The sequence below is a fragment of the Cheilinus undulatus genome, linkage group 14, assembly GCF_018320785.1.
Source record: "Cheilinus undulatus linkage group 14, ASM1832078v1, whole genome shotgun sequence".
NCBI lineage: Eukaryota > Metazoa > Chordata > Actinopteri > Labriformes > Labridae > Cheilinus > Cheilinus undulatus.
The window spans coordinates 18974593-18998948 of NC_054878.1; the positions used below are offsets into that span (position 1 = coordinate 18974593).

At 39.6% G+C, this 24356-nt stretch overlaps 1 protein-coding gene across 3 annotated transcripts in view; it reads left to right on the forward strand.

The window, feature by feature from the left end:
• Positions 1-24356, forward strand: part of evlb (Enah/Vasp-like b) — a 99540-nt gene that overhangs the window by 35740 nt on the left and 39444 nt on the right. For all 3 annotated transcript variants that reach the window (XM_041805696.1, XM_041805694.1, XM_041805695.1), the window contains exon 2: positions 21320-21488. In XM_041805696.1, coding sequence (XP_041661630.1) covers positions 21320-21488 — 169 coding nt within the window. The remainder of the gene's footprint in view (positions 1-21319; positions 21489-24356) is intronic.

Genomic DNA, 24356 nt, shown 5'->3' on the forward strand with positions numbered 1-24356 from the left:
ACTACTGGTAGACAGAGATAATGCACATTTTAATATACTCAATCTTTAATGCTGATATAATCATCTTCAAAGTTGGGATGTTTACTGTGTTTAACTTGTTAGTCAAACATGTTGGGATGTTATCATGTCCTTATTAACCAGAACTCAAAGTCTAGGGGTTGATAAAAAAGTCATTTTAAAGGTCTGAAGTATTTTTCAAATGGAAAGTCTCACTTCATGGTGGTACTAGAAAAACAAGTCATGGCTCATTGATGTCATTTGAATTTATCCTATTAAGATCTTGAATGTCTGTGCCCAAGCAGTCTATATTCACTTAAATAGTTTTTAAGATATTTTAATCTGCATTACAGTTTTTAACCTCAGGCAATCAATTTTTTTAAAGCACCTGAATAAGTGAACCTGTTAACTTGCTGGTGGAGTTAGAAGAAGAAAACATCAGATGAATACCAAGGCCTGTATCCTCTGAATGAATGAAATACATCAATTTTTAGACCTGTTCAACTGCCTATTAAAGGAATGATCCAATCAGCCAATCATATGGCAGCAACCAATGCATGTATGCATGATCAACATGATGTGCCAAAGTTTGAACTGAGCATCAGAATGGGGTAGAAGGGTGATTTAAGTGACTCTGAACATTTCCCTTTTTCTGGATTTCTCGTTCCTCACCCTACGTTCCCTTCTCGTACCTTGCTAAGCAGATGGATTTGTCTAGATTCCATGTCTGTCATCAGTCAGATCCATCTTGCAAAGCTTCAGTCTGAAACGTTTATGTCCAGCCTGAGAACAGACCTGATCAAACAGCATCATTTGAGTAGAACAAGGGGGTAGCTACAGGTGGTTTAGTTGTACTGGAAGCTGATAGCAATGGCTACTGGCAGTGTAGCATTTAGCTTGGATGTAGCTATAGTGTAGTGGCAATTTTATCAAAACTGGACCAAATATCTTTATTAAATAAAAAGAGTATGTTGAAAAGGTCTATGCACACCTGAATATCTGACAGGTAGGCCAAAGCTAAAAAAGGCTAAAGCTTTCAAAAACTCAAGAAAGCTCCTGCACACCATCTCACTTTTTGCTGATATTTATTGAAACACACGTTTTGGTCTTATTGACCTTCATTAGGTATGTGATGAAGTTTATTTAAACAGAGCAAAGAACCACACTTAAATTTTTTTTTAGTGAGATGTTTTTGCAATTCTCCTGTCTAACTACAACATGAGTTTTATCCAACAACAAGCTCTACTGTTGGTAAACTACGACAGCGCCTGACTGCTAAGCTTACATTAATTAGTAGAGCTGCACATGCCTGTTACCTCATTTTATCTTGTCACTCTGACATGTCTATAATGAATCTGACAGAATATTCATCCAAACAACTACTGAGAATTTTTTGAAACGTTCTGCCCTTCCCAAAGGCTTTGTATTTTAGGTTATTGTATGAAAGTGAAGTATATCCCATGCGATTGGTATATAAAGCAATTTATCCAGCGTGCCAGATTAAATTGATCCTAGAGATGGCTGTGTGAAAATCTGAGTAGATCAGCAGGTTTTGAATTTCTCAGACCAGCCTTTCTTGCACCAACAACCATGGCAAATTCAAAGTCACGTAAATTACCTTTTCTTTCCATTCTGATGCTCAGTTTGATCAAGCAGATCCTTTCCACCATGTCTACAGGCCTACAAGCACTGAGTGCTGCCTAGTGATTTGCTGGTTAGATGTTTGCGTAAATGAGCAGTTAAACAGGTATACCTAATAAAGTGACCAGTGGATGTATATTTTCAGGGTAAGGTCACGTGAGGTCTGGAATTTCATTCCCAAAACACAAATCTGAACCTCATTTACCCGCAAAGTGCCACTGATGGAGAAATCATCAGACCCCTGTGGACATAGGCCTAGTTCTCAGGAAACATGGATGATTATACCAACCTTAATGCCAGCGCATTCAGTTGTTTTGCCAGATCTTTCACCCTCACAAAATTGGTGTTTACCTGACCTTCTGTGCCTCTGGTGTTGCTAAAAATTCACATAATTCATGCTGCATATGAACTGGCTTGTTTATTAGAGTGAAAGAGAATAGCACAGTGTCATGGGTTTACAATCAGTGCGCAGTTTGCTAATTTGCTTCACACAATAGCCTGTAAAAATTGGGACAGGGAGATTATTTAAAACTCTGTGTCCACAGAGATGAAGTTTAAAACCTGCTGTTCTATTCTGGTACTAATATGCAGAGTCATCCAGCAATTATGAGTGTTACTGAGTCACACTACAGCTTTCCCATGAACCGATGCTTAACCCTGAGTAAACGGCTGATGCTCTCTGCCAGGTCATCTGTCCTTAACTCTGACATTTAAACAGGCACCCTCTGACTGTTTTTCCACACAAAAAACTAGTAACCTGATTCAGCCAGGGACACTTATTTTTAGACTCGTTCTTTGCAAGTGGAGCATTTTTGGTCTGTTTTACAACAGCTTGTGCTCGAGCCGGCAGGCTGTTTGAAAGTCTGCTGTCAGTACAGGCTAATTTCTCTCTCTCTCGTCTGAGTTTTCTGTCTTTTTACTCTCCCTGCTTCACCTTTTTTTCCCCCTTTCCTCCCTCCACTGCCAAAACCTCAAATACGCAAGCAAGCTGCTTATGTAAGTGGCCCGCAAACCAGCATGACAGTTTACTTTCCCCAAGACCATTTTTCACAGATACATGCATAAACATGCTGCTACTTATAAACATGCAGTGATATATAGCATGGGACAGCAGCACATACTCGTACACTGTAGGCTAATGCTGGCATCATATTGTGCACCTTGCAAACAGGATTACACGGGGAATTCATGGAAAATATACAAGGCTCTGTTGATGACAGGGTGGCCATTTCAGAGGACTTTTAATGACACTTTGTTAGTCTTAATATATATAATCGATAAAACAAAGCTGTATTTTTAGCAGACATTGCGGTTTTTGTTGCATCCTCAGTGGCCCACTGGGGATGCAGTTCTTTCTGTCATGTGTCATTATTGGATCCGACTATGTGAAAAGGGTCAATTGTTAAAAGAAATATAGACGCTTCCTTTTGAATTATTTGACCTTTAAAGGGCAGTTGTGTCCTGCAGAGCTTTGCTGACCTGGGTAAATGTTCTAGCAGTTTAGGATTGACTCTGTGCTAATGTGACACTGTCTTTGGGCTCCATGCTACAGTAGAAAAGTTCAACTTTAAATTCATTTGACTCTGCTTTTGATGCCCTTCCATGGTAAACAGGTGCATATAATTCACTGTCGTATTAAGATATGTCGTCCATCATGTAATATCCTGAGAACTCACAGTTTCATGAAAGAACAGGAAATCACAAATACATATGAAATTTAATATCAGAAAGATCTTTTAAAGGACAAAACAGATAGTTTCAACTATAACTACAATTACCATTACAGCAGATAGGGTCATTACTGTTGAATCTGATTTGATTGAAATAATGATATATATCTATATTCTAGTACAGAGTGCTGTAAAGTGTGGAGGCTCCACCTCTGACAACTTCCCTGTTGAATTTAGGGTGAGGCAGAATCCCTACAACCGCATACGCTCTTCAGTACCTGTATGGACTAGATAATGGGGCAAGCAAACTGTAGTGTCACCTGTGGTGTGCTGATAATGCTGGGATCCTTGCAGAAACTGTAGATGTCCTTGTGGAGCTCTTAACTTGCTGAGTGAGGAGGCTGAAATGTTGGGAATGCACATCTGGGCCAAAACAAAGATCCAGGCGTTTGGAGATGCCTTGGATGCTGCCATCATATCTGTGTCTGTGAATGGTGAGAGTGTAGAAGTTGTAGGGCAGCTAGCAGAACTTGGAAGCGTAATCCATTGATCTGCTGACTGTGTGGCTGAGATCAAGCGCAGATGAAAGAAAGTCTTTCAGTCCTTCCAGGCTTATTATATTCTTGTGAGGCCTGGACCTTGACTGATGGCCAGAGGCGCTGGATGGACTCCGTTGTGGCAACTTCTCTTTGGTGCATTTTTTTGGGTATCGTTGGCAAAACCATGTGTCTAATGCTGTCATGCTCAGGAGAGCAAGACCGGGAAGGGACAGCTTCCTGAGACGGAGATGGCAGCTTTGCTTTTACGGGCACCTTGCATGCTTTCCCAGCCCTAAACCAGCTCACCTCATACTGGGTACCCAGGAACCAGTGGGCTTGTCCAGACACAGGGGGGCAACCTGGCATCATGGAGGCGGCAGCTGGGAGGATAACTGGAATGATTGGGGATGGGCCTGGTGTAGGCCATCGGGAGGCCAGAACAGTACAGGACCAAGGTTGACACATCAAAGTGCCGAACCAGCTAATCATGCCAAGTTTGGGTCCCCTTCCCCCCTTCCAACCACAGTCAGCAAAGACCTGGTTACCTGAAAATATCGAGGATTATCTTGCCAGATTTTCCTGGGGTGTGAGGTGTGTAAAGAGTGATTTTACACTCAACATGATTTGAAATATAATAAACATGAAATATTTATAATCAAAATTGTCATGTGAAATGGAGCAATAGCCAATTGGGAAGCAAGCTGACTGAAAGAGAAAGCCCGACAAACACAGCCATTGTGGTGATAGTAAATGCTTAGCATGAAGTTACTCTATACTGCTACTGCTGTATACCACTCTTTTGGACTCTTTTGCTTGTACTTGTTTATTTCCCCCCTTTAATCATATTTTATACTATTCTACATTTTTATATTTCTATTGCTATTCTGTATTTCTGACTTTTGTATTTAAGAGAAACTGTTACAACTTAATTCCCCCCAGGATTAATAAAGTATGTCTGATTCTGATTCTGAACTCAGGTGGGCGTCAAAAAGGGGGGTGACCTGTGATTTGGGGCAACAACCTGTGTTTATATAGCATGTCCTGTAGAACATACCAGAACTGCACTGACTGCTGCAGTAGAGGTAAACATAGAATCTGACTGGGATTCTGAACAAATATAGCTAAAAATATTAATGATTAGTGTAACTGCCATGTAATTGTGGTTCTGATTAGCCAAGGTGCAGACTTTAGTTGCTTAGCCAGATAATCATGCTCATGCTGAGTAAAGCCTTTTGCCCAGCTTGGCATCGGGAATAGAGGCCCACAGATTTTTAGAATGCATTTTTCTTATCTGTATTTATGAAGGCATTATAGATATTATTTAAGCTGTACAATATTTAACACCTACATTATTCTTTGAAGAGCTTTAGTTGCCATGGAAAAAACCAGAGGTGGGAGTAAGTCACTCACGTGCAAGTCACAAGCAAGTCTCAAGTCATAACCTTCAAGTCTCAAGCAAGTCCCAAGTCACTGTGGTGAGAATCAAGCAAGTCAAGTCAGGTCCCTGCTATAAGTCAAGCAAGTCACAAGTCAAGTCATGCAAAATTCGGATCATATTCCCCAGTTTCCACATTTAAATCAGAAAAAACAGTGGTACAAAAGTTGAGTTTTATTTCAATTATTATTTTTTAGGGCTTAGGGCCTTAAGAATATAGCAAGTGTCCCTAGAAAATATTGACTTTAGGATAAATTTATAATGTTTACAAAATCAATATTTTTCACTTCTCTTTTTTTGAGGCTGCTTTACAATGTAAGGTAACAATGTAATAAATAGCTTGATGTATTTACATTACATATTCAAATTAAACATTTACAAAGCTGATGATTATTATTGTGCGTGTGTATGCTATTAAGTGACCCTCAACAAGGCCTACATTTCATAGCATGCAGAAACTTTCAGGAAAACAAAACTTACAATGAATTTGATCATAAGAAAATAGTGTAACTTGTGTAATTATTAATGAAGCAACGTCTGCCATGATAAAATCAACACCTGTAATCACCAGACACCTGGGTGTCTGGTGCCCTGCTGTCCGCCTGGTCATCATATCAGAAAATGAATTTTACTTCATATAACGTCACGTTAATCTTGTGCACATCTTAAACTTAACGGTAGTTAAGTTAGCATTCATGTTAGCAAACGTTACCATCAGACAGTGTATATACACTGCTGCCTCAACATAAAAAACAAAAAAAACCAAAAAAAAACAGAAAGGCGCCAGTCAGTCTGTCCACATTGGACAACAAATATGAATCAAACTGCTTACAAGCTAATCCACACAAACTTTTTATCACACACACAAACACATCCTTTCTAGTTAACGTTCGACCCATTTGACAAGTCAATAAGTTAGCTAAAGACACTTTTACTGCACATTTTATTGAGAAGACATATACATTAGGTTTAGGTAGTTTGTTTAAGCTATGTTAGTGTTAGCAACATTAGCCTTCTAACAGCTGTAACAGCTAACTATTAGACACATTCATGTAGCTTACCTTTCTATGAGGGTTTTGTAATGACGGATGAAGTTGGATGTTGTGGTGGTCATGTCACTGATTTTTGAGCTGCAGACCTTGCATACCGTTGTTCTCTTCTTCATACTGTCATCAGCAACATGACCCTTGAACCCAAATTGAATTATTCTTAGTCTAGCTGCCTCCATGACTGCTGCTCCTGTGTTTACCTGTGGACCGCTGTTAGTCCATGCAGCGTGCTGCAGGCTGTATGCATTGCACTGTCAAATCACCCGATCATGTTTCAAAATAAAACATAATTTCTAATGTAATCTAACTTTAAAAAAAAATGCAAATATTTAAATTAAATCAAGTCATTTCGAGTCATCTGTCTCAAGTCTAAGTCAAGTCTCAAGTCATGAAGACCAAGTCACAAGCAAGTCAAGTCTTTTATCAGTGTTCGTCAAGCAGGTCTCAAGTTCTCAAATTTGCGACTCGAGTCTGACTCGAGTCAAGTCAGGTGACTCGAGTCCCCCACCTCTGGAGAAAACCTGTACAAATTTAAAGCTGTTTTTAAAGAAGCATGCTAAACTTTCTTTTGCAGAGCAAACATGGCTGATATTCAACACTGTGAGCTCCAGTTTCACAAACTGCAGCAGCAACAACTGGGACAAGCTCTCTCTGACACCGCCTAGGCTTCCTCTTCCCAGCCATATTTGTTGGCGGTGGATGAATGTTTGTTTAGAGACTCAGATGAAAGCCGAAGATTAACATCATTTAACCAAAGTAGCCCTTCAATATGCCAGCTGGTCCCTGAGGTTGGATTTGGGTGCCGGTTTAGCACATTTGATCCATTTTTGTCTGAAAGCTGAGGTTTAAGTCAGGTTCGGGCTCATTTCTAATGTAGCTCTGCCCTGGCACGCTCATAAATGTTTAAGCTGTCAGCTGTTCTTCTTCCTGCTTTATGCAGCTTTGATGTTTCATGCAGACGGCGCTCACACGCGCAGAAGAAGTCTTATTGTGCATTCTCGTTTGGCCGCTGTGCAGGCAGAGGATTTTCCATCATTTTCCTCCCCTTCACAGAAAACAGAGAACATTTTGTAAAGAGCAAGACAAAAAGACAAACAGTTTGTGGTGTCGATTGTTCTGCCAGCTAACTCTCTGGATTTGGCTGTTCTCTGTAAGCAGCTGCTTCAGGGCACAAAGAGACTTTATGTGATCTGCTCGCCTCTTCTCTTATTAAACCACAAATTCAAAAACAGGAAGGTGCACACTCAGTTATGGCTATGAAACAGCAACAACTATGGAAAAATTAAGACTTTGACACTACTGGTACATCCTGTGGTTGATCTGCTGTCTTTTTATTCACCTGTAGGACTCAATGTACCAACTTGTCCTAAAACAGATGAATGAGACAGGAGAGCAGTGAAATAACTCAAAGTTACTGTCTGCTGAGTCAGCAGAACAGCACACAGTGATATTAGTGGGAAGAGTTGGAGCTAAATCTTCAAGTCTGGAAGTAATGGAGCTGCTTGTCTCGTCTCAAGGTCGCTGCTACAGTGTGTGATGATTATATTAAGGCTAAGAGAGGAGGACGAATGTTGAACTAGATAAGCAGAACATCTCCTGTCTTTTTGTATGTAAAAGACATGTTTTTGTGCTTCAACCTACAACTCACAGATCAAAATGAAACGCAGCAGTACTCACAGTACTGGTCTACTGGTGACAGTAGTTTTTATTTTTAATCAGTTAGAGAAAACATCCATGTCATTTCATCACACAATTCCAAAGAAACATACTGTGTGCATTTAAAGTCTGTGTTTAGGTGTTGTGTCTTAAAGGGATCTTTTTCTTTAAAGTGCATTTTTCCTCTGATTTAAGACAGGCAAACTGATTTTTGGTCTGATATTTTACAAGTATTATGGTCTATCAATAGCAACCCAGATTTTTTACAAATTTCCAACCACTTATTTGATAAGAAGTGTTGCAGTTTAGACCCCAAATAGAACAAAACATAATTAAACAAGAGACTTTATCATTGAAGGACATATATGCATACATCTTGTCTTTTTTCCATTTTTCCATGATAGCATGGAAATTTAATAATTTCTGAAAATTCTCTTATCTTAACTCTGTAATCCAAAGAAACAGGGATTAGTAAGTAGAGCCCTTATGGGAAATGTTTGAATTTACTCTTCATCATAGGAAAACCTAGAATATAAGTTGGAATTTACTGTATATCCATTTAGGACTTGTGTACACAAAATTTTTGCCACATGAGTTTTCCTGGCACATATTCATGAACCAATGGAGAGAGCTTTGCGGCCCACTTCTGGGTCCCAACCCACCAGTCGAGAACCACTGGACTAATTTCTATTCAACCATTGCAGTTTGCACCAGAATTACAAGTTGGTTGGAGCAATTGTTGACATTTTTTATGAATTACACCCACAATTCTGGTCCAATGTTGTGTCTGAGCTGCAGTGTAGCTACTTGCCTCATAACTTTCTGCAGACTCAGACTCAGAAATTAGTCTGTTAGAAACATCCCTATTGTCTAGGTTTTTTGTAGCAGACAGATGGTTGTGTTAGGTAAAGGTTTTTTTCTGGCACGAACATTAATTGTCAAGTAATTTCCCCAGTTTAATTCGTAAAGGTCATTGCGAAGTTTACTGTGTATTAACGTCATGTTTTGGCTGTAGCAGCATCACTGGATAAGCTAATCCATCAAATCAGTTTAGGGCATTTTGATCGCCTAATGACGGCAAATGCTGTCTATTGGAAAGCTTCCACTGGGTAGAAATTACAGTTAATGCTGTTTGATTTGCTGAGGTTTTAGAGAAAAAAAACACCGCCTTATGGTGTTTGCTCATGGTGATAAGAGTTTTCTTGATGGGATATTTTGAACAGGGAACAGTAGTTTCATCTTTTAGTCATGTTTGTAATTGTTTACATTTACTCTAGCTCCGACTGCAGCTCTTTTGCAGTGCAGCCATGAATCATAATGTAAGCAGAGACTGGTTTAGAGAAACCCTCTTCTGTTTGTCATAATGCTGTTTACAACGGGGGTGTTATGGTAAATCTGAGATGGCTCCACAAGAGTAACAATAAGTGCACAAATGCAAGTATTTTCTTCTTTAATATCTTACTTTGATGTTGTTTTGACCAAGCATTTTAAGAAGTGCACATGGTAGGAATGCCAGGTAACTTTGTCACATCTACTGATAAAATATCCCATTTTTGTCCCACTGGGGGAAATTTTACCCCTACCATTTGTTTTGAGTGAAAAGGTGGTGCTAAAAAAAAAGAGGTAGGGGGACAATTTTTAAAACAGAACTGAACCCAACTAATAAACAGAGATGTGGACCTGAGGCTGGCCTGTAACCTTCTGATAAACAGCTACAGTGTGCCCTCAGCAGCGCCTTGAATCATGCAACTTTATGAAGAACTTGATATATTTTAAAACAGAAGAGTAACAAAAATGCTGTATTTCCTTTAGCTTTCTGTTAACATAATCAAAATATGAGTATCCTGTCTAAAATAAATGCCACTTGTTCGTCTTTCATCCCAGAAGAGAGCTAGAAAATACATTTTTGAAATGTCCCAGCCTGTAAGAATAGCCACTTATCTTTCAATCTCTTTCACTCTTACTTTCAAAGGGTTATATGTTGGTTGTTTATGGCATCCTTTGTGAAGAGGGTAAGTATGTTATTATGTTTCTTAGACGTCATTTTTGGAAATGATGTCAAATTGTCTGCACTTTTTACACCTTTTCTGAAAATGCTTTTGTAGCTCATCTTGGAGGTTTTACAAAAGGAAGGGAACAACAAAATGGATTTAAGGGTGTCCTACATTCAAGAAAATCATGTTTGTGTTGCAAACCTGGAGCCATACGGATTCAACCCCACCGCCGATTTAAAGGGAACCCTGCATACTAAACTGTAATGACAGTACTGGATTTATATAAGTGTTATTTATATGTTTGCCGACAGAGATAGACACTAGATTTATCCACTTTAATAAATTCAAAAACCAGATTGACTGCAGTTGTTATGCAATGCACCCTGGATAGTAACATCAAATGGTTACGTTGATCCAACATCTTTCCAATTGTACTCACTTCAGTCTATATTACAGTAACCCCTTGTTTCCATGAACACATGGATGCAAATCAACCAGAAGTCCAGTCTGCATGCCTAACCCCCACGCCATAATATTTACAAGTGGAATGTGCCTCGAGTACATACAAAAACAGAGTTTTTTTTCAGATTCAGACAACTTCATTGATCCCATGAGGGCAAATTTGTGCAGCTCATCCATGTTCTTTGCCTTTGTGACTGTATATCAGTGTGCTAGCTTAGCGAACAGACTGCTAACTAGCAAACAAGCATTTCTCTTTGATTCATTTATCAGTGCTGATCGTCCAGTGATACTGTTTGAATAAGAAAGGACTTGTTGATCTTGATATACCATGTTGTAAATCTGTGTTGTTATTCTGCTAAAATATGGTTATACATCACAAAGTGAAATATGCACCAGCTTGATATGAAATAGCCTACTGCATGTTTTATCAGTCCAAATTAAGTACAGTCACTGTTTGAAACATATTTATACATTTAAGTGTAAAATTAGAAGGCATGCTTAGACAAGAACCTGTTACTTTACATACAGTTGAACATTTGAATAGCTAAACATGCTAGTTTAGCTTGGCTCATTCAGCCGTTCATGTCTTTTTCTTTAAGTATTTCCTCAAAACATGCTTAAATCCTTGCAGGCTAACTTCTTAGCTTACTTCTTGACATGCAAAATTATCCCTGTTTTTGTCTCACTTTGGGGTGGTTTTTCAGGGTCTCAGCTAGGACCCTTTTCTCCATTGAAGGCCAAGGCCAATCTTTTGTGTGTGTGTGTGTGGGGGGGGGGGGTTTGCCTTTATTAGATAGAGGAGGACAGTGGCTAGAGTAGGAAACAGGGTAAAGAGTGGGGAAGAGATATGCGGTAAAGGGCCTCTGGCCGGGTTTGAACCCAGGCCACCCGCATACATGGGGAGCACCTTAAACCACTAGGTCACCTGCTCTCCCAGGCCAATCTTAATGCTTTAGCAGCATACCAAGACACTGTGGACAATGCTATGCTTCCAACTTTGTGGCAACAGTTTGGGGAAGGCCCTTTTTTATTCCAACATGACTGTGACCTAGTGCACAAAGCAAGGACTATAAAGACATGGTTTGATGCGTTTGTTGTGAAGACTGGCCCACACAGAGCCCTGACCTCAACCCCATCAAGCACCTTTGGGATGAACTGGAACAGAGATTGTGAGCCAGTCCTTCCAGTCCAACATCAGTGCCTGACCTCATGGATGCTCTACAGAATGAATTGGCACAAATCCACACAGCAGCACTCCAAATTTTGTGGAAAGCTTTCCAAGAAGAGTGGAGGCTTTTATAGCTGCTAAAGGGAGGCAACTCCACATTATTTGAATACAATATCTTTACAGTCCATGTTGGTGTAAAGGTCAGGTGGCTGAATTCTTCTGTCCATACAGTAAAGTGTATATTCCAAACAACGGAAAGGAAAATGCTTTTTCATTGCACTTTTTGGCCAGTGATTTTAAAGATACAACATTTTTCATGGCATGGTTGAACTGAATGTAGAAACCACCAGGCTTAACTTGAAGATTGTCCATGCTGCCTTAGTGAATTGAGTTCTGCTTCGCTTTGGATTAGTCATTTGCCCAAAATCCAAGCATATGAGCAATATGAATCTGTACTGTGAGCATTCACACAAATTAGCATGCAGCAACGTGTGTGTCAGTGTTTCTATTTCCAGCAGATCCCTTTTGTTGTTAGCGTAGTGCTGCCTTGAGCTTGGAGGCCACGGAGAAGTGGAGCAGCACAATGGCTTTGATGTAGTGATGTCTGCAGGCTGGTGTAAGAGCTGCTGCTACACGACCCACAGACCTCTGACAGTACAGATTAGTGTTTGAGACAGACTCCGACTGACACGTGCAAACACTCATAGCTACAAACACACACAGGGACAGGAGAGTGCTCACAGAGACATACACTCATGAGAGGATAGAGTGATGAGAAAAGCTTTCATAATTTTACAATTACACAAGGATCATAAATGACTCAGAGATAAGCCGACTCAAGCCCTCTGGCTGGTGCTCATTCAGGAAAAAATGCAGAAAATGAATGAAAACTGCACAGAACTTAATCATGTAATCAAATTCTATATGGATAATAATTTTATTTGGCAAATCAGTTCATATAACAGGGCTAAATTATGCAGAAATGTGAGAAGTTTCACCTATCTCCTGCTGCAAGATACTATTACTAAGCATTTATTGTGCTAAATTTAAATTCCACCACCCTCATTGGCAGCTCATCAGCTGGAGACAGGATCAAAGTGTTAGTTATGCTTCATGCTGCAGGGTTTTTTTTCCCCCCAATGTGTGTATTTCCAGACCTGATTCTCTCTCTGCATGTTTCCTACCTGGGTTTTCTCTGTGATTTTAAGCGTATCCCTCTCCTGTGATGGCTCTAGGATGTGCTGCTCAAGCTCGATCAGAGGAGTGAAGCTTACTGAGTAAATTTAGCACAGGAAGGCAGGAAATCTGGCAGCAAAAACAGAGAGGGAGACGAAACACTTTGACTATTTGACGCTGACGGTTTGGTGAAAAAGAGGCGTGACTGATCCAGGTGTGAGCAGAAGTGAAACTTTATTCTTTTTCATGTAATATTTTTACATGAGGGAAATGCAGCACAACATATTTGTATTAAAGTGCAAAGAGAACGAGAGCAGTCAGAACTGATGGATGGATTTAAAGTGAAACAGGTATCCCATTAACCTTGCAATGACCTTAGAAACAAAAAAGAGCAACCTAAAGGTGCTGTAGTGTCTGCACAGGTCAATGATGAAAGAAGAAGGGATGCATTTGTGCAATAATTATTCTTTTCAGGCAAGCCGAGATCAGCAGAGTGGATGAATAATTCATGTGTTTATCATCAGACTCTCATTAATATGACCTCAGACAGAAACACAGACCCATTAACTAAACAGGTTTGATGTTTAGAGGCCTGATGTAAAAACATAGTTAGGGTGGTTTGAGTAGTAATAAATCTGTTAAAGTAATTTAAGATACAAATCAGAGTGAACAGGCACTCTGGGAAAGTGTTTGGCTGAGTTTAAGAGCAACTTTTTTGAAGTTTGGAGAAAATTGATCACAGTCAGCAGTAGCAAAGAAAGCATTAACTTGCACAATAGCTCATGCATTTCTTCACATGCTGTTGCCTTTACTGCTCACATCCACTTACAGTGCATTCATCAGTGCTTAGCTGGTAGTGATGGTATTGATTTTGTAGTTTTAAGTATTGATTCTAGTAATTTCCTGCTCTGGAGAAGTATGGAAAAGAGTGAAGAAAATAAAGTATTTCCAGACTTTATTGCCGTATTGTTGTCTTTGCATTTGCATATTATAAATACCATCTTCAGTAACCATGAACTGTAAAGATAAAAAGGACACGGTGATGATTTCTTCAAAGTGAAATGTTCACCAGAGACCTTTTTCCACAACGAAGATGAGAAATAAAAATGGATCATTGATTATAAAAACTCTGACAAAAAATACTTTATAGATGAGACTAAAATGTTTTAGAGGTTGGCTTCTTCAACTAAAATGCATAGTAGCCCACTTTAGCCTTACACTGGAGTGAGTGATGTCATAATAGTGGCTTGTCTGCAAAAGGTAATGCAGGTGAATGCATATGCAAACGCTTACACATAAGCATGCATACAGGACAGCAATGGATGCGGGATAATGGACTTTTGCTAAATGTGATATGCAGAGATTTCCAAGTTAATTTTAGCTGATGCCAATGCTGATATAAATATACTCCTTAAAAACACCAAGTGTCTCGAGTTTGGAGAAAGGCTGAGGTAAGCAGAAGCTGAAAAAGGAGCGGGGAAGTAGACAGTCTGGTAGTTGTTGTTTGTTTGGGGCTTCATTCAAAATCTTCAAGGCTCACAACGGGCCTCCTTGAGTGTGTTGTGGCCAGAGATTCTTAAACTTTTCAGCCCACGTCCCCCAAAATAAAGGTGCTAGAGACCAGGGACCCACTGTACCTGAAGGTGGTTGAAGCATACAGTGGCTGAATAAAGCTGTGCACATTCAAGAAGACTCATGTGCAGACTTAATTTTTACATTTTTTTAAACAATTTAAGCAGAAATCTCACCAAATGAGCAGTTTTTTTATTTTAAACTCAACTAGTTTTTTGCATATATATTTGGAAAAATTGGTGAAATAGATAATATGAAATAATTCTTAAATATTTTCTGTTTATTGGAAGGCATTTGGCAACTCCCTCTAAGTGTCTTGCAACCCCCAAGGGGTCCAGAACCCCATGTTGAGAACCACTGCCCTAGGCAACCACCTACTGTATACTTCAGTCAGGAACACTCTCATCATACATTTTACTGTTTTATTGCAAAACGAATATAAAGTTTTAATCTGGGAAAAATCTGGGAAAAATTCTGGGAAATCGTGTCTTCAATGAAGTCATGTTTTGCTGCACTGTCAAGATCATGTTGTGATATTAAAGCTCATCAGGGATGAGGACGGCTGGTTAGAACATCAAAAACTGTATATTCCTTGTAAAAAAAACTTCTTCAAAGGTACAGTCATGGTTTTAATAACGATGTAGCGCAATTTTACATGTTTATCTTCATCCCAGTGTTTGGACATTTCTGTAACTGCAGGAATGATTCCTGAGCAGCTCTCTGAGATTTCTCTGTCTGTCCCCGTCAGCTCGAATCAGCCGAAGCTCTGACTCGACATGAAAAGGCCAAAGAGGGAGTGTGTGTTTTTGAGTGTGCGTTTATGCATGTTCATGAGTTCAAGATGTCAAGGTAACTTCAAGGAGCTGATTTATTCATGTCCCGCAGAGTGACTGTTAATTTTTCAGTAAGTGTGACGTGGAGTGATCTACACTACGCTGTTGTGTTTGTGTGCATGAGCATGGCTGAGCGTGTTTGTGTACGTGTGTCCCATAACTGTCAGTCAGAAAAATCTGCCTCAGCTCCTTCACAGCTTCTTTCTCTCTCCATCTCTCCATCGCCTTGTCTCCTTCGTTTTTTCCTGCTCCAGTCTCTTTTAGCTCGAGAACCTAATTTATTCATGCTTCTGGGCCTTCGATGCCATTTTCAGCTCATCGCCAAGAACTCCTTCTGAAAAATTAACAGAGTCGACAAGTTAAAGACAATAAATTAAACACATCATTGCCCTGCTGCTCGAGTGGAGTGTGTACACATTTAAACCACTAACGTGAGTGCAGAGAGTAACACTCGACCTGGGAGACTGCTATTTTTACCTCCAGCTTCATTTATTTGGGTGAAGTATGGAGTACATGTCCCCTTTGTTGTGTTATCTGAATGATTTCTGCTCCTACGAGTTTTAGCTCCTCTGTGCTGCTCTCCTCTCAGTAAGCTTTGTTGTGAGAGCGAAGGAAAGCTGGTGTTATATCTTTACTGTGGTGCTTTAACAACATCTGCATCATATGCATCTATCAAACCTAGATACTCTTAACACTTTGAAAAACAAGTAATAAAGGAACAAATGAGTAGAAGATCAGAAAGAAATATATAAAAATAATGCTATAAAATAAGAATTAAGAAACAAAAAAAAACTTTATAGCCCAAATAAAATGAAAATTTTACCACATGACAAAACCTACTTTTTAAAACAAGTGTGACACAGCATTTAGCACAACAATTGTATATTTGCAGTTACCTTGTTTTCATAATGATTGGAACCAAATTGTTTACAAAATTGAAACGGATTGATTTCCCAGCCCTCCTATGAGGAGCTGCTGTGTAATTCATAGCCAAGAATTGAAATTATTTTCCTTAATTATATTACAAAATCCAAAACACCAGTCTAAATGTCTCCCTGTTACACCATATAAGACCAAAACATTGTTAAAAAAGAGTTGTGTTAACCTAAAAATCCAAAATAGCCATTTCAGCTCTATTTGTCTGAGTTGATTGAACACTTTTTTAGTTTTAAAAAATGTGTCCGATCCCTGCAATATTTTTCGTCATTACACTCAAATTATTTGACAATCATCCCTTAATCTGCCGTGCTTTCCAAGAATGCCTTTGGGCATTAGACATTTTTGCACCATGAGTGAAGTTACCCACTCAGTTATAGAAGTTCAGCTTGTGGGGCTCAACTTCAATACTGCAAGGATAATGTACTGAACTGCATCAAAAACCACTTTTTTGATCAAAGTGGACCTCTCAGTTTTTGTTACTTGTGGTCAATCCAATAAGCTTTCTTTGGGTGGCATGCCTGTTCAGAGTTAAAGTATGAAAAAGACAAGGGAAAACTGCAGTAGGTGAGAAACATACGAATTATATACAGTGCTTAACAAATTTAATAGACCACCTGTCATATTTGTCTCAAAGACCATCCAGCGTCATGAAGTGTTTTAATGCGGACTCTTTCATTTTCAGTGAGCTCTCCATGTTTTACCATTTTGAACAGGAAAGAGGGATTTCAAACTGAATTCACCCAAATTTGAGCCGGCTCACTGGGCTACTCTGAGAAGTCAGAAATTAATCAAGCATAACATTCAACCACTAAAACAAATTTTTCTCTTCAGGACTGCAAGTAAATAACTATAATTTGACATATTAATCAATAAATATTAATGTGCTTTACTATTTTTTCTTTTTTTTTTTTTTTTGTAAATCAGTAAATTTGAAAATTCATGGATAACAATAACAATTATAATTTAGCATTAAAAATATCATTTCAGTTAAAGAGCTTCTACATATTGGTGTATTAACCATTGCAGAAACATAAAAAATTCTTTTGGTAATTACCAATGCTGTTAATGTAGGGCAGCTGTGGCATAAACCTTACTTTGGTTAGGGTTAGGGTGGTCTAATAAATTTGTTAAGCACTGTATTTTAACTTGAGTCATACACAAAAAAATATTTCCACAAAGTAAAAACATTTACGAAATCAGTTCTGACAAATATTTTTTTACAGTGTCAAGGTACTGTTCAGTTTTAGGAGGTTTTTTTTTTAATCTGGCAAGGATTTAGATACAAATCTTTGTAACAATCTCATATTTCTAGGTCATGTAAAGGTGACCAGCTATACACCTTTAATGATCACTCATTTCCTCTTTGTTCACTGCGTACACATTCAGGGATGTTACAAGAGTGCCCAGTCATGTTAGCAGCTCTGTACTGAGGTACTACGATGCTTTGAGATAACTTTAGCATGCTAACCTGCTCATCATATCAACAGGATGATGGTCAGCAGTTTTATTCAGTGTGGTCGCCACGTAGGTTTAGCTAAGCGTGCTAAAATTTAATGTAGCTTGAAAGTGCAAGTTTCCAAATTATGTAGATCGTCCCTTATGACTGACTTGCTTGCTTCAGCAAGAAACTTCTGAACTGGCAAGAAACAGTTTGTAGTTTAAATGAGGAAAAGAGTTTTTTTTAATCCGCTATCAGCATTAGTGGTGTTTTTGAGATAGCGTGGGACAAGACACAACTAGCTGCACACATCTGCTGTTACCAGACACCTTATGTTACTTGTGTAGGTTATGACTTTACAGCTCTGCAACTAGCCATTCTGCTAACAAGTCTAGTAATAATGATGATTTGTGTTTCAGCAAGGTTTTGTATATTTGTTGGTTATTTCTCAATTAAGCCTTTTGTGGGTGCCAATGACAGAAGCAAGTTAGCTGTCTACCACTGTGTTAGCTTCAGCCCACACCCATAACCTAGCTTGGCTGAAACAAACAAAGTGTAATATTACAGGGTTTTTATATTTTGGAACAAATTCTTTATGACTTCAACATTCTTAGACTTTTTGAAGTGGTAACACTGTTCAGAACTAGTCTACTGCTATCTTCACTGTACCTGTTTAGCTAAACTACTCCTTTAGGCTTCAGCTCCAAGCTAGCTTCTCTTTAACAACTTTTAGAGGGTTTTTATTTATTGGAGCTAATTATTTATGACTTCAACATGAACCAGCTTGTCTGTTGAGAGTTCTTAAACTAAAAGGCTAACACTGTTTAGAGCTAGTTAACTATCCACTGTGCTTGCTCAGCTTGACAACTTGTTTAGACTGCTAGCTTGAAGCTTCAAGCTGCTGCTAGCTTCTCTGTAGTGATTTCTAGAGGGTTACACCTAATTTGAAAGCATCCTAAAATTTGCTTTGCTTAAAACACAAATTTGCTTTTTCTGTATTGGAACTAATTCTGCAATAGAGTATATCCTTTAGATTTAATCTTAAAAAGTAGCCAAGGTCTACTATTGAGCTGTTTTGGAGGCTGACATAAAAGGTGGAACCAGGCTAACTGCTAACTGCTGCAGCACTATTCATGTAAGGTCACGGCTTTTTACTCAGCATATACATGTGTCAAGTAGGCTTTGTGCACCACATAACAGTATTTTATGCTGCATTTACACTAAACTTTACAAGCCAAGGCTTTTCCTTTTTTTCTCCTCTTTTCTCTGACACAGCTCTTTCACGCGGCCTCAAGGGTCGATATACTAATTTTAGCCTGGCAAAGACGCAAAGACACAGATGGGACTCTTCTCGTTAATCTCATTTGCAATTCAAATTGTTTCTCTGTTTCCCCTCCATGTTTTTTTTCTCCTCATTTCTTCCCATATGCGTCACCTTTATCTTCTGTTTCCCTCTTCACTCTGGTGATTCATCAAGCAACATTTGTCTGTGAAACACATGCCGAAACCCTGACGCAATGCTAACATTAGGGCAGTAGTGAATTCATAATACTGAATTTAATGTGTGATCTACAGGGCTGATAAACACAATCAGATGTGAGAGCAGGCAGGCAAAACACTGGAGGCCACACACATATGTCATTAAGAACAAATTAACAGATGCTGGACAAGCACTTGATTTCATTTAGATTAGACTATTAACACAGCACACTATGAGACGACTGAGTTGTTTAGTGTAATTATCTAACATATATCCACAGACAATTCACTCTGACCTTAAGGACACTTACTTACATCCTGATTTGCCGCTTTTTAAGCTCACATTAAACCTTGTTGTGCTACTTTTTCTGGGTAAGCTGCTGTATGGCTTGCGCCTTTTAGATATAGACCAGTTCTTAGTGGTGGCATTGTTGTGTTTAAACAGTCACGTTTACATGGTTTATTTCAATAAGCAGAGGTGCCCATGAGTTTTCTGAGGCCACTAGGAGGCCAGTGGTGGCCACAAGAACTTTTGGTGAATTTCCAAATGTAGCATTGGCTCAACATAGCTCAACTTTACTATACTTCTGGTACCAGGCACGTTAGTTTTCATTTAAGTATTCAATTTGATAGTGCCTCCTTAACATCGTCAGGCAGGGGCTGGACAAAACAAGACAAAACACGCGTTTGGGAACTCGTATAGCTATAGATATCTGACAGCAAGAGTGGTTTGGTTCCTGTGTCAGACATTCCACTCAAGACACTCCTAGTGATGATACTCGCTGACCAATCAATGGTCAGCAGACACTTGACGTTACCTCTCAAAATTGGCTCAGCTTACTTAGAACCTTGCCAGAGGTGGTACAAAAATGTACCAGGTATAATTCCTGGTGTAAAAAGAATGAGTAGAGATGAGACAACTTGAGCTGGTATCACATAATGGAAAAGTACCAAATGTGCACCCTAATACTGTATATCAACTAGAGATGGACCAGATCACATCTAATATCAGTATATCGTCTGATTTTTACTTAAATTTTAAAACAGACGTTGAACTGAGGGCAGCAATTCAAATACCTTGTGTTTTCCCTGGTACATGAATGCACCACACAGGATGTATTGCGTTGCTGTGGCTCCGTAGCAGTGTGCTCTGAGACAGACAGCTCAGTTTAAGTCCACACATCATCATATTTCACCCGGACACAAAAAGAGCAGTTAGATAACAAACCGAACATCACCCGTTTGTGTCAGTGTGATTAATGTGAAACACCGTTAATAGGCTTAAAGATGTGTTCTCTCCTCTCTTTTGATTTGTTCGGACATGTGATGTTTCTGTCTTTTAGTGCATGTGTTTGTTGGTGACATGGTGGCGATGTAAATTTAGAGTATTAGCAAGTAAATAATCGAGCAAAACCTTGTGTATGAAGGTGACCTGATGATGTAATAGACAGCTACAGGGAAAGGATGGTGCCACGAAAGCCACCCATGGAAATGGAAGTCCCTGATTGATGACTCGGTACAACATTTTAGGAATTTATTTAAATATGAACATATTTAGAACAGTTAAAGGGAAAGGGTGGTGCCACAAAGCCACCTGTTGACTGAAAGAATGGAGAGAAGAGAAAAACTGGATGCATTATATAGGGGGAGTCTCTGAATTATGACATGGCGCAACATTTTATGATTTTATGGAAAATATGAACACATTTATTTATGGCACCAGTTTTGAACCAATACAAAAATTCTTCTGAGAAGTTTCAAAGACAATTGGAGCAGTGGTGTGGTTTGCAAATCAGCACAGAGACAGACACACTTCCAATTATAGAAGTGAGACTTTTGCTTTATTTAGAACCCACACTGTTGTATTTTTTATTAAAAAGTACATAGTTAGGGTGCACTCACACTAGGCCATCCAATGAAGATGCAAATGAAGGGGCACAAGCGCGGGAATGTGACGTAACATGACGTAACACCAGAGGGACCCGCTTCAGAGTACAGAGAGCACAGCAGCTGCATGCTAGAGACAGCAGGATTGTGTCAACAGAGGTGTGTCAAAATATTTATTTATGAATGTATGGGAAGCCGCAAACTAAAACTTTGTATCACTGAATATATAAAATGTTGGAACATCTCAGGCTTGACATTTCTTATTGAATGGTTCTTAAATGTGCACTTATCCACTGTTGAGCTGATTTATTTTGTGTTGTCTGGATAAAATGGAGAAAACTAACCAACTTTCCCCCTCATCTTTGTGTTTCTATTTTCTCTCAGTGAGCAGAGTATCTGTCAGGCCCGAGCCTCTGTCATGGTCTACGATGACACCAGTAAGAAGTGGGTTCCCATCAAGCCAGGGCAGCAGGGATTCAGCCGCATCAATATTTACCACAACACTGCCAACAACACCTTCAGAGTGGTGGGCGTCAAACTGCAGGACCAGCAGGTAACAGACATGAGATTGAAACATGCTGCTGCGAGACTTAGAGCAGAAAACAGAGTGGATTTCTTCAGTTTAGTCACTGGAGAGAGAGATTTCACGGTGCTGCATGGGGATTGCAGCATACAGATCTTTGGGCTTTTATAGATTTTGATTGTGAGTTTCCCTTTGAAGTAACTTGCAAGACAAAATCACTAAAGAACAGTTTAAGAGTAGAAATTTTTCAAAACAGAAACAGGTGTTTCCATATATAGCGACTGCGCCGCAATCCGCCGGCAATCGTACTGTGGAACAAATCACTCCCTCTCTAGGCCTTGTTTATATGACAACCTTTTGCTTTGTTTTTCCGTTTTTGTGTCCAAAAAGTTCCACGTTTACACGGCAACATTTTAAAAACAATCTCCATCTACACAAGAACGCAGGAAACAGAAAAACGCTGTAATAAGGTGATTTACTGCACAATAAAACTGTCTCTACAACAAGGACAGCGTTTTTCATGTGTTTTTGATAATATGTAACATTTTTATCACACACGTGTGCATGAGAGTAATTTATCACTAAATCCTCCTCCTCATCACCATTGTAGTGCAGCAGCAAAATTTTACGGCACATATAAACACAAAAATGCATTGCAAGACCAGTCTTATTATAATGAAATCCTGTTAAGACTGTTTGACTCCAGGGACAAATTTTTCTCCTAAAGCCTTTGATTTCTCGTGGATTTTCTCCAAAAGTGCAGTGCTTCCTGCTTTTAGTGAAGAATGATAGCCTTTTCAGGACAATATTTCTACTTCCCCTTTTTCAATTTAATCTGCTTCTTGGAAGTGATTACAACTATCTTTTTTAACCTTAACACGGAAGTTTCAATCCTGTCTCCTCCATCAGCTGCGCATTGATGTGTAGCCGGTGGAGGAGGAGACAGGGGAGTCTACGGGCTGAAGTTAGTTATTAAAACTTAAAGAAAAAAGATAAAGGCTAAATCATTTCCAAGAAGCAGATATATAGGAAAATAGAAATATCATTCTGAAAAAAAGGCTCCAGCTGCACTCATGTGCAGGTGCCACGCTTTATGAGAAAATCCACAAGAAGTTAAAGGCTGTAAGAGATGAATTTGTCCCTGGGGAATTAATTATTCTACTAACAAAACTCATCTAGCAAAGCATTTTTTGTGTTAATATGAGCCGTGAAATTTCTCTGCCTCACTACAATGCTAATGACGGTGATTATCATGATGATCATTAAAAAAGGTAAAAGTAATCATTTCCAAAATTAATAGCATGACTTTATCTAAAGAAACTGTCACTGATGGCCCTCTAAACGAGAATAATGCGTACCCTTTTCTAAATCTGGCTGTCTGTGACATAACAAGCAGTAAACTACATCAGACGGCTCAGCTCGAGCTGCCGCGCCTGGGTTCAGAGTGCTGCGGCACTCGTGCTTGACGGCTGATTGCAGCCGTAGTGCGCATGTGCGTTTTCAAGAAGTGTCGTTTTCCCTGTTGACATGGATATGGGGGCATTTTGAAAAACTTCCACTCCATTTCCAGAAAGTTTCATTTTCAGGCACCAAAACGCTGTTGCCGTGTAAACGGACAGCCAAAACGCTACACAACTTTTGCGTTTTCACTCGAAAACATTGTCGTATAAATGGAGCCTTAGTCTATCAGAGCAGTTCCACTGCCCGCACTTCAGTCCAGCAGCAGCGTGTCCCTGGAGTGTCACTCTGCTCTGCTTCATTTGAGACACGCTGCAGGTCTATTTTCACCGCCAGCTGCTGCCAAACTGCGCCAATGCCCGTTGATCAGAAAGCTCCAAACAGGAAGTCACAAGCATCTAATATCCAGTTCTTTCAAAATACAACACAATGCACGGCCTCTGGATCGTAAATCATCACTTTACCAACATTACATCTCATCCTGCTGCAAGCAAAGGGTCACCGAGAGGTCAGTGGGTCACAGAGCTACAACGGCGCTGTTGATGAGGAAAAGTTAACTTTTGAGGGCATTTAGCCAAAGAATTTTACATAAAACCACAGATCCTTTAAGCAAACATGAACCTTTTAAATTCCTAATTCAACCAATGGCAGAAGCGATAATATCATGGACTTATACCAGAAAGGATGATAAATTAAACCCAAAAGGTAAGATCGTCCAATGTTGACATACTATTCCTGTGTTAACTCGCAGTTCTCCTGTGATCTCTGCTCGCTGATCAGGGCTGCGCGGCGGTGCAGCGCTCTACACTCACTTCCAGTGGGTGAGGTCGCTTTAACAAGAGTTTGATTTACAAACTGGCTCAACTGAAAATGAAGCGTAACAGCTGTCTGTCAAAGTCAACATGTAGATTTTTCCTTGTGGCGGCAGATGGAGATGAATATGACAGACAGGTTGTACCCTTCCCAAACACCATCTGTGGGGTGTTGCCTGGATGGATGTGAAATGTATCCCACACCATGAATAAGTGCAACAGTCTATCTGGCATGTCTGGTGAGGGGACACCACAGGACTTACATGTAGAGACAGACAAACAGTCACCCTCAAACTCACATCTGCAGCAGTTTAGATTAATCAATTCATCTGAGGTCATGGTCCTCTGCCAGAGAATGGTGGATTACTCCTTCCAGGCGGGGAGTGAGTCTTTGCCCCAAGTGAAGGAATTCAATCATTTTGGGGTCTTTTTCATGAGTGAGGGTAGAATGGACTGTGAGATCAACAGGCAGATTGGCACAGCATCAGCAGTGTTGCAGGCACTGTACTGGACTATTGTGGTGAAGATGGAGCTGAGCCAGAAGGCAAAGCCTTTGATTTATTGGCAGCTCTTCCTTCCAACTCTCACCTATGGTCATGAACTCTGGGTAATGACCAAAAGAATGAGA